This window comes from Mercurialis annua, linkage group LG4 (genome assembly GCF_937616625.2).
Source record: "Mercurialis annua linkage group LG4, ddMerAnnu1.2, whole genome shotgun sequence".
In the NCBI taxonomy this organism is placed as follows: Eukaryota; Viridiplantae; Streptophyta; class Magnoliopsida; order Malpighiales; family Euphorbiaceae; genus Mercurialis; species Mercurialis annua.
Window position 1 is genome coordinate 14,434,645 of NC_065573.1, and position 13,996 is coordinate 14,448,640.

The 13,996-nt window shown below is 36.8% G+C and overlaps 3 protein-coding genes across 3 annotated transcripts; all 3 read right to left on the reverse strand.

Moving 5' to 3' along the window:
- Positions 1–8,548: 8,548 nt before the first annotated feature.
- Positions 8,549–9,172, reverse strand: LOC126678317 (uncharacterized). The gene has a single exon (XM_050373219.1). It carries the CDS (start codon positions 9,170–9,172, stop codon positions 8,549–8,551), a length of 624 nt encoding a protein of 207 aa, XP_050229176.1.
- Positions 9,173–9,312: 140 nt separating this feature from the next.
- LOC126678318 (uncharacterized) lies at positions 9,313–9,849 on the reverse strand. Its single transcript, XM_050373220.1, has one exon. It carries the CDS (start codon positions 9,847–9,849, stop codon positions 9,313–9,315), a length of 537 nt encoding a protein of 178 aa, XP_050229177.1.
- Positions 9,850–9,852: 3 nt separating this feature from the next.
- Positions 9,853–10,751, reverse strand: LOC126678319 (uncharacterized). Its single transcript, XM_050373221.1, has 2 exons — positions 10,634–10,751; positions 9,853–10,331 (listed from the first exon to the last, which is right to left on the reverse strand). Exons 1-2 carry the CDS (start codon positions 10,749–10,751, stop codon positions 9,853–9,855), a joined length of 597 nt encoding a protein of 198 aa, XP_050229178.1.
- Positions 10,752–13,996: the final 3,245 nt, after the last annotated feature.

The window sequence follows — 13,996 nt, forward strand, 5'->3', positions numbered from 1 at the left end:
AACAAGAACACCACAAATGCACAAATATGGCAGTTTACTTCTAGCATGCAACCTAGGCGTCAGAATTGATTGAATTTCAAATATGATACATTAAACATGATAGGACAGCCCTAAATGTGCTCATAAATATTTTTCATGGCAATTACAGTAAGAGAATAGGAAACGTAGTTTATGGCGTAAAAAGGCAAAAACGGCCTAAACATGCATCCTCATCAGTTTAATTCAACAATTATGATCAGCATGAAATCAAAAAGTAACAAGATATTATTTAGGGTCCTTAGAGGTACCGTTTTGATTCTTTGGCTCATTTTCTGGCGATCCGGACGTAGAATCCAACTTTGGATCAGTGCGTCGCCGGGCGTTCTTGAGTAATTAAAGTGTCTCTAGCTTGTTTGAAAAAAAAGGGTGTGTGTGGGCGTGGTTTGTCCAGGTAGTATTTTACCAAGGGTTTCTATGCTTTTTTTTATTTGATTGCCGACCCTCTATTAGGCTGTGCTAATGTTGTTTTTATAGAGGTGGATTAGGTTTAGGATTTTCAGAGTTTTAGATAGTTGAAAGTGTGTGAAGTGATATGTTTTTAGGTGTTAGGATAAGATAAAACCATTGTTATTTTAATTAAGTTCGGATTTAAGCTTGATGGCTAAGTAAAACAGGGTTAAAAGTCATTTTTGGTTCCTAAAAGTATTAAAAAGGTTGTTAGGGCCCTAACGGTTTGGATATGGTCCATTTTGGTCCGTTAAACTTGCAAATTGGTCCATAAACTTCTAACATATTTATAATTACTCCAATTTCTAGACTTAGACTACAATCTCTTTGATTTTTTATAGGCTATTTATGGCTAAATATATTTTAATCCCTTAAGTTCGCAATTGTTCATTGATCACGCCTGCATGAATTCAAATAACTGAATCGATAGCTCGTCACCCGAAAGAATTTCTCTATTAGACGCTTCAGTCCCTTATCACTTTTACCTGTCCAAAAATAGGTGTTTTTGACAATTAAAAGTTTATGAAATGTTATTAGACATTTTCAAACAGAATTGATGGAGTCTGCCTTATGATCCGGTAATGTAACCTGCATAACAGGATAGAAGCTAACCGGACGGTGGTTGTCCGATTAACTCTCTAATGCTAAAGTCAGTATTGAGCTTTGAGCAGCATTTTGAGTATGTAATATAGTCGTTGTGTGTTTAGCATACCTCAAGCTCCTTTTATAGTAGATGATTGTATACCTTGTAAAGTTGTAATAGGAAGGTGAATCCTATTTTATAGGGTTTGAACCTGATTAGGAGTGATATTCCTTATCCAGACATGAGTCCTATTTAAGAACGTCTTCCTAAATAGTCTCTTCCTCTTAAGTTGCAGGTTATCTTCCTAAGTTGGAATTTGTGTCCAAATAGGAAAGATACTCGAGAATATAGGCAGATTTGGCAATCTATCTGAATCCCGGGGTCGACGCGCTTTGTCTGAGTACTCAGGGATTCGGTCTTCATTCTTGTGGATGATATCATATTTCATTCGAGGCGAATCCTATGGATTCGGCCGCCGGTTTCGTCTGGCTTAGCCCTTTGGGCGGGAGTCTGGTATCATCTGAGAGTGGATTTCCTGCGACTCGGCTCCATTCTACTTAAAATAGGATTCGGTATCCATCATTACCCCCCCCCCCCGCGCAAGTGAGCCGAAGTCTTGGTATTTATGCCTTGGTAAATTTTAGCTCTCTTGAAGGCGAGTTGTTCCATATTCTGGCGATTCATTTTGCTTCTCCAGCAAGATTCCTATTTTTTCTCTTTCTGCCACGTGTCATTTGCTGATTCTTTGTTGTAACTTGATTTTATGACAAGTGCTCTGTTCATGTCTTCTTTAACTTCATATTTAAACCGTTGAGTTGTGTATCATTTCCACTTTTGCTTTCTTTGACATTGCATCTCTTGAACATTGATTTTGCTCCATTTCTTAATCTTTGAACTTTGAACTTTTAGGTAATTCTCGTAGTTATCATAAAGGTTTTGGGTTATATTTATTTCCTTGTTATGTGTAGCTTTTTTATGCTTTTCACTTTTAAGCTTCATCGTTTTCCATTTTCTTGGTATTTTTCGCTTGGTGTTCTTGGTGTTCTTTGTTTTATGGGTTATCTTCCTTATTTGATCTTCTTCTTTTTTCAATTTTCTACAATACTTGTTCCTGTTTAAAATGACAGCTAGGAGGGCAAAGATGGAATATGCCTTAATGGCTATCACCGATTCTTGCCTTAGCGAAGATGAAGTTCGGGATATATATTATAAATATAACTTCCCTTATGAGTATAGAGTCAAGCTTTCTGGTTAGGGAAACCTGCTTCAGCTCTCCCGGTTCAACCATGTAGAGCTATCGTCTTTGAGGAACAGCACGCTGCTGATCTTCTGTTTTCTTTAGATCCTTTTTTGATTGAGTCATGTAGAGATTTAAGGATCTTCGTAGGAGAGCTTCATCCTGGGACTATTAGAGTCCTTCTTCCCTTTGTCGAAGCGTGTAGGCTTCGGGGTCAATCCCCTTCTCTTAACGTTTTTTATTATTTCATAGATTTAAGGAAATGTGATAGTTGTTTCGTTTTCGCTGTTGGTCGTAAGGGTCGCTCCTCTATTTATTTGCCCTGTTTGGACAATGGTTGGCGAAAGCGCTTTTTCATAGTTACTCATAATTTTGCTTTTCTTCATTTCCCAGATGGTTTTTCCATTTATCGCCTTTCGAATTATCCATCTCCATTGAACTTATCTGAGTCGATCCTTACTTTTAATTTATCATTTTATAGTATATTCCAGCGTCTTGTTTTAGAAGTTTTGGTGAATAGTCACGTTCGGTGGCGATGGCTTCCGTTTGAAGATCCTTCATGTAATAACCTAGAATTTTGAGATTTAGAAAAAAAGTGATGAGTCTCATTTTGAATTGTCAAAATGAGAAAAGTAAGAAATTAAACGGAGTAGTTGAATAAAGAGAAAACGAGTAGGTCGATATTGTAATTTTAATAAGAAAATTTCAATAATAATATTCCATAAGAAAGATGGAATTAGGTTAAAGAAATAAAGTTGAGAAAGTGGCTAAAAGTCCACTTTAGCTCAAAATTTGAAAATGAGCTTTTAATTCCCAGAACATATAAATTAAATAGAATATAAATGGTTATCGATATTTATTAAACTGGAATTTGGACACAAAAGAGAGAGAAAGTGCAAGTTAGCTCAAAATTGAAATTTGAGCGTTTTTGGCTAAAATTGCCAAAATAAGATATCGGAAAGTGATATTATAATGGGACTAATATTATTTATTTGAAAATAAATAATATGGAATTGATCGGATCTTAAAGATTTAGCATTCGACGGACTAAATTGGACGAAAGAAAAGTTACAAATTATGAAGTGAGGGGGTGACAAGTCTAAGGACTAAAGAGGGACTTAGGCTATTAATATAAAAACAAGAAAAATGAATTAAAATTCAGCAAAACCTCATTTCTCTAGCTGAAATGAGAAAAAACCCGTATGTTCTTCTTCTCCTTACCTTCCAAACTTCAAATCATCATAACTCTTTCGTTTCTTAATGGAATTGAGTGATTCTCGCGACCACAAAACGAGAAAAAAATCTTCTACTGGATTGTGGATTTAATTTGAGGTAAGTATGAGTGATTTTAGTTAGGGTTTCAGCTGAATTATTTCGGTTTTGGTGATTGAATATGTGTTTTGTGTGATTGATGATACTAAGGTGATTGTGAGCTTGAAATAGATGATTTGGATGGTGAACTTGATGAATAGGGTCTTCGGCTTTGATCATTAAGATGAGCTCTTGATTTTCTGAAATTGGTCATATATAGAATGATGAAGTTAAGTGATGATTGGATAGGTGTTTAAGCAATTACATGTAGTTTAGTGATGATTGATGGTATTAGCTCGTAAGAATGATGTTATGTTTGATTAGATTTAGGTATGAATTGATGATGATGATAGGTTCGGACATGATGAAGGCTAAGAGTTTAAGGTTCCATTGATGATTGTAAGCTTGCAATGGAGTTATTAGAGCTGAATGTTAGTGAGTTTGTATGTTAAACATTGTTTGAAGATGTTGCAGAATATGTGCTGCAGAACAACCATGTTGTGGAGACAATATCTCGAGCTATAGAGATCCAAATTAAGTTTCGTTTGTTGTTACGGAAACTTAAGAGTGTCCTCTAAATATGTCTACGTTTACGTTTCTGCAGATTCAACCTCTAAATGGCCCAAACATATCAGAACATTACGATGCATGTAACAGTTCTGATTTTCTGGACAACCCAGTTAATAAGTTATGGGCTAGTTTTCGACACCGTCGGGTGCTAGTATTAGTCTGAGACCTAAACAAAACTTGTAGAGGATATTCTGAACTTTTAGAATGTCAGTTTCGTTTAGAGGTCGGACTATTTTACGATTAGCGAACATAGTCGACTACGGGGTTGATAATGAGACAAGTTATGCAACTTGTTTATCTCGAGTCTAAGTATCTATTGAGTTAAAATCTCACTCGAGATCTATATGATTTGTCCTAGGTTCGACAGGGAAAACTAATAGCGGACAAGGAGCTCAGCGAGCTTACACTATTAATTACGAGGATTTTGGATAAGCATTTAAATGCATCGCATGAATTGTATTTAAATGCATCGCATAATTACTTACTCGCATTATCATATTAAACTTATGTTATATACTATATGAATAGTATTTAAATGCATCGCATGAATTTCTTGGAATGAGTTGTTTGGATTGATTTGTATTGTTTGGTTTGAATTGTTCTTGATGGCTTGAATTGATTGGATTGGTTTGTGTCGTTTGTATACGGCTTAATTGTATTGGAATGGTTTGACTTGTATTGTATTATTTATGTTGCTTTGTAAATGCGTGGTGTGAATGTGTGGTGTTGATTTGAGATGTAAATGCGCTTTTCAATCATGGTTGAAATGTTCAAGTGAGTAATGTTTGGTTGTGATAATCATTTCATGCTTATATTTGGATATTTAATGATAATTGATTATAGTCGTTGGTTGCCAAAAATCGCGATTCGGGCCAACGACGTGAGATTGAGTTATTGGTTGCCTAAATGGCGATTCGGGCCACTAACGTAATGTTGGTTTCCTATATGGCGATTTGGGCCATTATTGTGATAGTTATTGGCTGCCTAAATGGCGATTCGGGCCAATAACAATATGTTGGTTGCCTCTATGGCGATTTGGGCCAACATTGTGATAATTCAGTTATTGGTTGCCTAAATGGCGATTTGGGCCAATAACAATATGCTGGTTGCCTATATGGTGATTTGGGCCAACATTGTGATAATTCAGTTATTGGTTGCCTAAATGGCGATTCGGGCAAATAACAATATGTTGGTTGCCTATATGGGGCCAACATGTGAATTATGCGCATAGTTGAATATCCTTCTGTAAGCTTGATGTTTATTGGAAATGTGTGAATATGTTTGGTTTAAAGTGAACATTGGACTACTCTGTTTGTTATGGTGTTTACTTATGTTGAATGGATCATCGCTTGAGCTATATTTTAGTTACTTAGAATGCTTATGAATGTGTATATTTAGTATGGTGTGGAAGTTTTGTGAAGCTATGTGGTGTGAGCTCAGTTGAATTATCTCGAGCATTTTGTATTTGTGTATGGTTGATTGATTCCTAGACTTTGTGTCTGGTGATTAGCCCAGAATTTGTGATGGAAAGAAAAGGCAATACCTTCGTTAAGACTAGGTAAATACCTAGAGCGATATAAGCCTAAGATTAAGACTTGTTTGAATTTCCTATTTGCCATTTGAATTGTTTGAAAGTATATGTATATGAAAAGTTTGTATTTGCACAAAATGGTTTTAAAACGGCGATGCTATTTTGATAATAGGGTGAGTAACGTATATCTCACTCAGCTCAAAGCTGACCCCCCCCTCCCCCTCAGTGTTTGCTTTCAGGTATCTAGACTCTGGACTTGGCTAGAAGTCCATTCTTTGATAGGAAGTAAATCTTGACGTGTGCAGTCCAGACTTCCGTAGTTGCTGCAGTAGTGTCTTATCTGACCAGAGTTGTGGTTTAGTAACACATTTAGATACAACGTCGGTTCTCATTTGCTGTCTTTCTAGTTATATATGTTTTGTACACAGAAAGTGAATACCCGTGATGATATGGCTTTTGAACACTAGTATGTATCGGGCTAGTACGTACATGATACAGAAACAGTTAGCCCAAGTATTTTGTGTCAATAAGTTACTAGTGTATAAAGATATGTATATGTATATGCTTCCGCTATAATGCCAATGTATGATTGATATAAAAAAAGTTTTAATGGTTTTTAGGCTTGCTACGGGTTTTGGAACTACCATTCCCATTCTCTAGCGTCGGCCTCGACTCGTGATTTCGGGTCGTTACACTTCGCGAGGTTTAGCGGATCTTCACTATGAGTTTCTTGAAGGTATTTATTTTTGATTTTGTTATTTTTCTTTTCTTTTGTAGGATGTCTTCTTCTTCTGACGATCTGCTTTCCGGTTTCAAAATAGATTTGGACGTTCCCATAGGCGAGCCCGTAATAGATGCTGATGCCGAACCAATTCCTGAGGCTGAAGCTCAAGTCGCCTTAGTTCCTGCCTGGGCGATTTTGTTAGATGGCGACGGAGTAGTCGTCGTGGCGGAAGAGGTTGGGGTTGGTGATGGCGAGTCTGCGGATGATGAGGCTGCTATCCCCATTCCCCCTAGCTCCGGTGATTCCGTCAGAAGAGGCGGAGTTAGTAGACCTTGATATGGCCATTATTCTTAATTCGAAGAAAGCTTCCCCGAGTTATAGTCCCGCTGCTTTGCCTTCTCGGAAGAGGCGTCGGTTCGTTAAGGGGTCCCCATCAGGGAATACCCTTGTGATAGTTCATCTTCTGCTCTAAAATTAGCGGAGTGGGTTGAGGGCCACAATCCGGAGAGTTTACTGAACCCCGGGTTCTGGCTGAGTATATTAGGAGCTTGGCGATTCCTAAGAACATCATCTGGTCATGAGCTTTCGGACATTGCGTGCTTTCATGGCTTCTCGGTGAGTCATGTTGATTTTGGTTTCAGCTACTCAATTTTCTTTATTAGTTGTTGATTTTTCTTTGTTGACTTATTTTCCTTCTTGTTCTTTTTATGTCAGGCCCTGCAAGCTGTATTGGTTTTGAACGGTCGCCGGCAATGCGCCGAGGAAGAAGCTGAACGTCTCATAGCTCTTTTGGTGACGTCGGAGTCTGAGAAAACGAAGTTGAAAGCTTCACCGGAGGAGCATGATTCGCTTCTTTTGAGGCTGAAGGCTCAGGACGCCATCAACGATCGCCAGGTCAAGGTTATCAAGAAGAAAACCGATGATTTGACTCGGGAGATCGAGGAGCTGATAATTGTGGATACCTATGTCGGAGAGGAGCATAATAAGTTGAGGGCTGAAGTGGAGAAACTTCATATTCGTCTCCTTGACACGAAGGCTTTTTATTCCGCCTTGTTCAGCAAGTATCGTCTCGCCATTGGGAGAATTTTTTTAGAACAGAACCCGAATATTGACTTGTCTGGTGTGAATGGACTAGATCCTCAGGTCATAGCTAAGAAATTGCTAGCAAAGATGGCAAAGGATCGTTCGCTAGGAAAGTAGACTTTTAATTTTTTGGTCTTCGCCCTTTTTGTTGTTTTGTTAGTATTGCTTTAGTGAATATCTGTAATTCGTACCCTTTTTGAATATATAATTCTTTTTTCTTCACTGTTAATTTTTATTTGAATACTTGGTCTATTTTATTCTTGCTTCGAATCTTGTCTCATTGGTTCGCATGTGCTTTACTTTATAGTTGTCGATATTTTTGTATTTCCGAGAGTTAATCTAAACTCTATATTTTAATGTTTCTCGTATTTTACAAGTTGATCCATACTTTGCTTGTTTGCTTCCCGTATTATTTTAGAGTTCATCTAAACTCTATTTTTTGTTGGCGTTTCGCCTTATTCGAGAGTTAATCTAAACTCTATTTTTGACGTTTCGCCTTGTGTGAGAGTTAATCTAAACTTTGAATTTTGGCGTTTCCCCTTGCTTGAGTTAATCTAAACTCTATTTTGACGTTTTGCCTGTTTTGAGAATCTAAACTCTGATTTTCAGCGTTTCGCCTTTTGTTTTCCAATTCCTTTTTTCGCGTTTGATGAATCACATATTACTTGAAAACTGAAGTTTTATTAGTATAAATGACTGCTTACAACAATTAAAGATAATTGTAACACCACTTTACTAGCGATGGGTTATTTAATTCCTACTACTCTCCTTTCTTCTCCAGTTTGTTCTATTGAAGATCTACAACGAACTCGTCGTAGCATTTGTTGGCGATGTTCTGATCTCCTCTTAATGTCACTACTCTCTTTTCTGTTGGTACTTTCATTGTCAGGGCTCTTATATTGGTGAATACAGTTGAATCATGGAGGAATGGTCTTCCAGGAATTGTATGTTAGCTCCATGTATACTATGTTAAATAGTGACATGACTTTTTTGTTGATTCCCCTTTCTGGGCCGATTATAACATCAACAGACACAGCGCCGAGCGGGTTGATAGAAGGCCCTCCGAGTCCGGATAATGGAATCAAGACTCGGCTCAACCTTGTTGTGGTCCCTCCTAACATTTTGTATGCAGTGTTTGTCATAAAGGTTCACAACACTTCCTTTGTTAATGAGGATTCGCTCCATGTTCCAATTTTCAATAATGGTTGTTACCACCAGAGCGTCATTATAGGGTGCTTTCACATGCTCATAATCCTCGACGTCAAAGATCATTCGTGGCATGTGTGTCTCCCTGATATTCATCACTTCTCTCCTTTGTTTTCTCCTAATGGTTGAATTGATATGTCCCTCTCCATTGATCATGTGCATAGTTCCCAGAATCTTAGATGGCCTTTCTTCTTCCTTTTCTTTTCCCTTGTCATCCCTGCTTCTCTTTTCTCCCTTATCACTGCTTTTTGTTTTGTGGGCTATGAATTTCCTTAGCTCGCCTGCATCTATCATTCTTTCTATTTCCACTTTTAAATCTCCGCACTCGTCTGTTTTGTGCCCATGTTCGTTATGAGATTTGCAGAATTTCCTGATATCTCTGATCTCAGCCATCATCTTAGCTGGCCATACCACATTTTCTACATTCTCCTTGATCCACATGAGGACATCGGTTCGGCTGGTATTCAGCGGTGTGTAATTACGTTCATCGTCTCGGGGGTCATACCTTGGCTCGTATCTTCCCTAGGGGGCGAAGCGCCTGCTCTCTTCAGGTCTTCCCCGTCTATCCTCCGATCTTGATTTCAACTTTTCTTTGATTCCTTCCCTTTCGCCTCTTTTCCACGAATAGCCCTGCGGCCTTCATCAAGCTCGAAATATTTTTGGGCTATGCCCATCTGGTTTGAGAAAGTGGTGGGTTTGTTGACTAGCAGTTTATCCACCAGCTTGCCGAATTGCGTTCCTTCTCGCAGCGCTTCCGTTGCCATATCGACATTCAAGTTGTCTATCTTCATAGCTTGTTTGTTGAATCGTTCAACGTAACTTCTTAGCATTTCTCCCTCTTCCTGAATGCACGACCTCAGGATGCTGGTGATCGTTGTAGCTGGTATATTAGTAAGGTACCCGTTGAGAAACTCCGTTGACAGAGAGGCAAAGCTCTTGATCGACCCTGGCTTGAGTTTGTTATACCATCTTTGAGCGGTTCCTGTGAGTGTGGTCGGGAATACGCGACACAAGTTTGCATCTAAGACGCTTAAAAGCCCCATGGTAGCAGTAAATCTGGACATATAGTCCCTCAGATCTCCTTCTCCGTTGAAAGTTGGCAAGGTGGGAAACTTCATATGTTAGGGAATTGTTTCTTCCATTATCTCAGGTGACAGAGGCGAACCCTTCAGCCTGAGGTCGTCTATGTCTAGCTCTTTAGATTTCAGTTTTTTCAGCGCTTTGGCAATTTTTTCTTCCAAATCTTCCTCAGCAACGTACGTGGCTTTGCTCTTTTGGGGCAATTCCGAGGACTCGCCTTCATCCTCCTGGTTTTTCTTCTTCGATTGTGCTTTCCCTGCATCTTTCTCCTGTCTCTTGCTTTTTGGTGGTGCATCCTCCTTTTCTTTTCGTTCTTCTCTTTTAGAGTTGAGCCCGCTTCGGGCATCGTCTTGATTCTCCCCGTTTCTGGGAGCATCTCTTAGATCTTTTTCTTCAGAGTCGTCTTTTCTTTGCTCTTGATTTTCTGGGCTCTCTTCCTCTTCGTTTCTCCTCTCGTTTCTTCCTTCATTTCTTCGTTCGTTCCTTCGTTCCTTCCTTCCCTTGGTTGGTCCTTGATGGCCTGGATTTATGTTTTATGTCCTGCACCTTTGTCTGGCAGAAGATGGGCTGAAGTTTTCCCTTAGGATCTTCATAGTTTCATCATGGTTATCGTTTGTTCGTTTGGCCTCGTTAGCCAATCTATCCAGATTTGTCTAGACAGCCTCCAATACTTTCTTCAGAATCCCGTTGTACATCTTCTGCGTTTCCGTGCCTGGCGTTTGTTCTTCATCAGTTCCTAAGTTGGGGAAAGCAATATGGTTGTTTCCCTGATTGGATTGGTTTGGTACTAGGGAGTGGAGAAGGACGTTCCTCTGGTGTTACTCCATCCAACAGTGCTATGGGTTCCATCTCTGGTGATGTTGATCACCTCTGGTGTGTGCTGATGGGTCTTGGGATCCATTGGCTGTTTGTCTTTCAGGTTTGTTCCGTCAGAAGTCATCTTTTTCAATAGAATTTGTTTGAGTTCAGAAAAGCTTCTTCAAGTTCGAAGTTTGTTAAGCTTTTCCCACAGACGGCGCCAATTGATGGAGTCTGCCTTCTGATCCGGTAATGTAACCTGCAAAATAGGGTAGAAGCTAACCGGACGGTGGTTGTCCGATTAACTCTCTGATGCTAAAGTCAGTATTAATTTGAGCAGCGTTTTGAGTATGTAATGTAGTCGTTGTGTGTTTAGGCATACATCAAGCTCCTTTTTATAGTAGATGATTGTATACCTTGTAGAGTTGTAATAGGAAGGTGAATCATATTTTGTAGGGTTTGACCCTGATTAGGAGTGATATTCCTTATCCAGACATGCGTCATATTTAAAAACGTCTTCCTAAATAGTCTCATTTTCTTAAATTGGAGGTTATCTTCCTAAGTTGGAATTTGTGTCCAAATAGAAAATATACTCGAGAATATAGGCATATTTGTCAATATGTCCGAATCTCGGGGTCGACGTGCTTTGTTTGAGTCCTCAGGGATTCGGTCTTCATTCTTGTGGATGGTATTATATTTCATTGGAGACGGATCCTATGGATTTGGCCGCCGGTTTCGTCTGACTTAGCCCTTTGGGCGGGAGTCCGGTATCGTCTGAGAGTGGATTTCGTGCGACACTGTTCCATTGTACTTAAAATAGGATTTGGTATCCATCAAGGATGAATCCAAGTACAGATTAAAGAAATATAAATATCAATCACAAATATAAATATTAAATGTAAAAGTGATTCCTACAATTTATAACAGGTTGTTTAAACAAATATATCACAATTCATTATTGAAAAGTTATTCAAAGAGTTTACAACAATTTCAAATGAATTTAAAACAATTGCTAATATATTTCAATTAATGTTTCAATTGAGGTTGCAAACAGTTTACCAAAACTTTAAATATTTAAAAATCACAATTTCACAACAAATTAATATTTAATAAAATAGAAATATTTAAATACAAAATCAAGTACATATTTAAGGATTCAACATAATAATCAAACAAATCAAATTATAAACCTAAACAATCTTAAATACAATCTAAATCAAACAAAAACAAAAACCTGGAATCAAAATCAAGAATAAAACATGCAAACATATTCAAAAATCTGAAATCAAAATCGAAAACAAAACATGCAAACGAAAAAACAAAAAAATGAAACAAATATGGAATAAAAAACGGAGCCGATGATTAATTAAAAAATAACAACGATGAAGAGTAATAAAATTATAAAATAAAAACGATAAAAACCGTCAAATCAGTGGGAGAAAGAAAATAACCGTCAAAGAGTGGGTAAAAATAACCATCGGAGTAGTGGAAATAACCGTAAAAAAAGAAAGTGAAAAAGGCAAAAACTGAAAGGATGGGCAAATTATAAAATAGAGTATTTTTACAAATATAAATTGATCTAATTAGAGTAAACTTAAAAACATTAAAAAAAGAGCAAATTATTTTGAGATTCATGAGATATAATATAATTAACGGTTTGGTACCTCTTATATCAAAAGTCTATATAATAGTCCCTCAATATTAATTTCATTAACTATTAGACCCCTCTGTTAATTTCGACATACTTTTAAACGATTTGGTACCATACCTTCAATTTCGTCAACAGTTTGTTCGCTCACTTTTAATTTTATTAAACGATTTGATACCTTACTTTTAAACGATTTGATACTTCATTTTTAGTTATGTTAGACGATTTAGTCCTTCAAATTAACGAAATAGTCTCTCAGTTAACGGAATTAAAATTGAGGGACCATTAAATACACTTTTGAAATAAAAAGTACCAAACTGTTAATTATGGTAAATATCAGATACCTCAACGTAATTTGCTTTTAAAAAAGGATTAAAAGAGTATTTTTTTATATATATATGAGATATTAGACGCAAATAATTTGAAAAATGAAGTTTTTTATGTAATTTTTTTTGAAAAAGACTAATGCACATTTTTCAATTTTTCACTAATGAGGTACGTTTTGTTAATGTTTTATTATTTGAGATAAATCTATAAAAATTAAAATATATGAGATATTAGACAGCAATAATTTGAAAAATGAAGTATTTTCTATAATTTTTTTTGAAAAAGACTAATGTACATTTTTCAATTTTTCACTAATGAGGTAGGTTTTATTAATGTTTTGTTGTTTGAGATAAATCTATAAAATTTAAAATATGTAAAGACCCGGTAATTGGAGAATTTTTTTAGGTAAATTTAGTCCATCACGTTATCCGGAGACTAAACGTATCACATTATAACACATCATTAAAATAATGGTACTATTTTAATATTACTATATAAAAATGTAAAATAATAATAAATAAAATTACGTTAGTACGACTATTTTAATAACGTGTTATGATATAATAGGCTAGTCTATGTAAGAATGTCTCCCGGCAGGGGTAAGAATTCGGCCGATTTGGTTAAAACCGAACTGAATATTGTCAAACCGACCTAACCAAAGTTTGTGGGTTTTATAAACGAACCGACTGAACAAGAAGCATTAACCGATCCTGTTTCGACCAAAAAAATTTCGGTCGGTTCGACCGGTTTGGTTAAATGGACTATATACGGATTTGTATGAGGTTTTTCAATTAGACCTTTCTTAAATGAATCAATTAATCTCATTTTCTTACACTCATTCTCAAATCTCACTTATTTTTTGAGATTAACAAAGTAGATAAAGCAATTTGAAACAAAAACCTAACCTGCAACATCCAACTACAACATCATAACTAGTACATCAATATGCAACTTGCATATAAAAGAAAATTTGAAAAAAAGCCATGAGAAATACATGAAGAAAAGAGAAATTAGAGTTTCAATATTAGAGATCATGAGTTGACGGCTGCTAGGTTTAATTAAAGATAATAGAATTAACGACCAGGGTTTTATGAGGTATCTCTTTAATACTTAAGTTTCAAGGGTTAGAGTAAAATTGAAACACTATTTTTATTAAAACGCAGTGTTTCACTCTTCGGTCTAGGGGTGAGTAAGAACCGAACCAAACCAAAAAACCAAACCAAACCAAACCGAATTTCGTAGTTTGGTTCGGTTTTTCGGTGAAAACGGTTTGGTTCGGTTTCTACTTTAGGTAAAATTTGGTGTTTGGTGTTCGGTTTGGTTTGGGCGTTTTCAAATCCGAAACGACCGAAAAACCGAATTAACCGAACTTTAATATAATATATATATATATATTTTAAAAATAATATACA

What these genes read in the sequence shown, in the direction of transcription:
- LOC126678318 (XM_050373220.1), bottom strand. Translation starts at nt 9,849, where the DNA reads ATGAAGTTTCCCACCTTGCCAACTTTCAACGGAGAAGGAGATCTGAGG.
- LOC126678317 (XM_050373219.1), bottom strand. Translation starts at nt 9,172, where the DNA reads ATGTGGATCAAGGAGAATGTAGAAAATGTGGTATGGCCAGCTAAGATG.
- LOC126678319 (XM_050373221.1), bottom strand. Translation starts at nt 10,751, where the DNA reads ATGACTTCTGACGGAACAAACCTGAAAGACAAACAGCCAATGGATCCC. An exon ending in CCATAGCACTGTTGGATGGA is followed by an intron (nt 10,332 to 10,633) that starts GTAACACCAGAG and finishes ACATAAATCCAG; the next exon opens with GCCATCAAGGACCAACCAAG.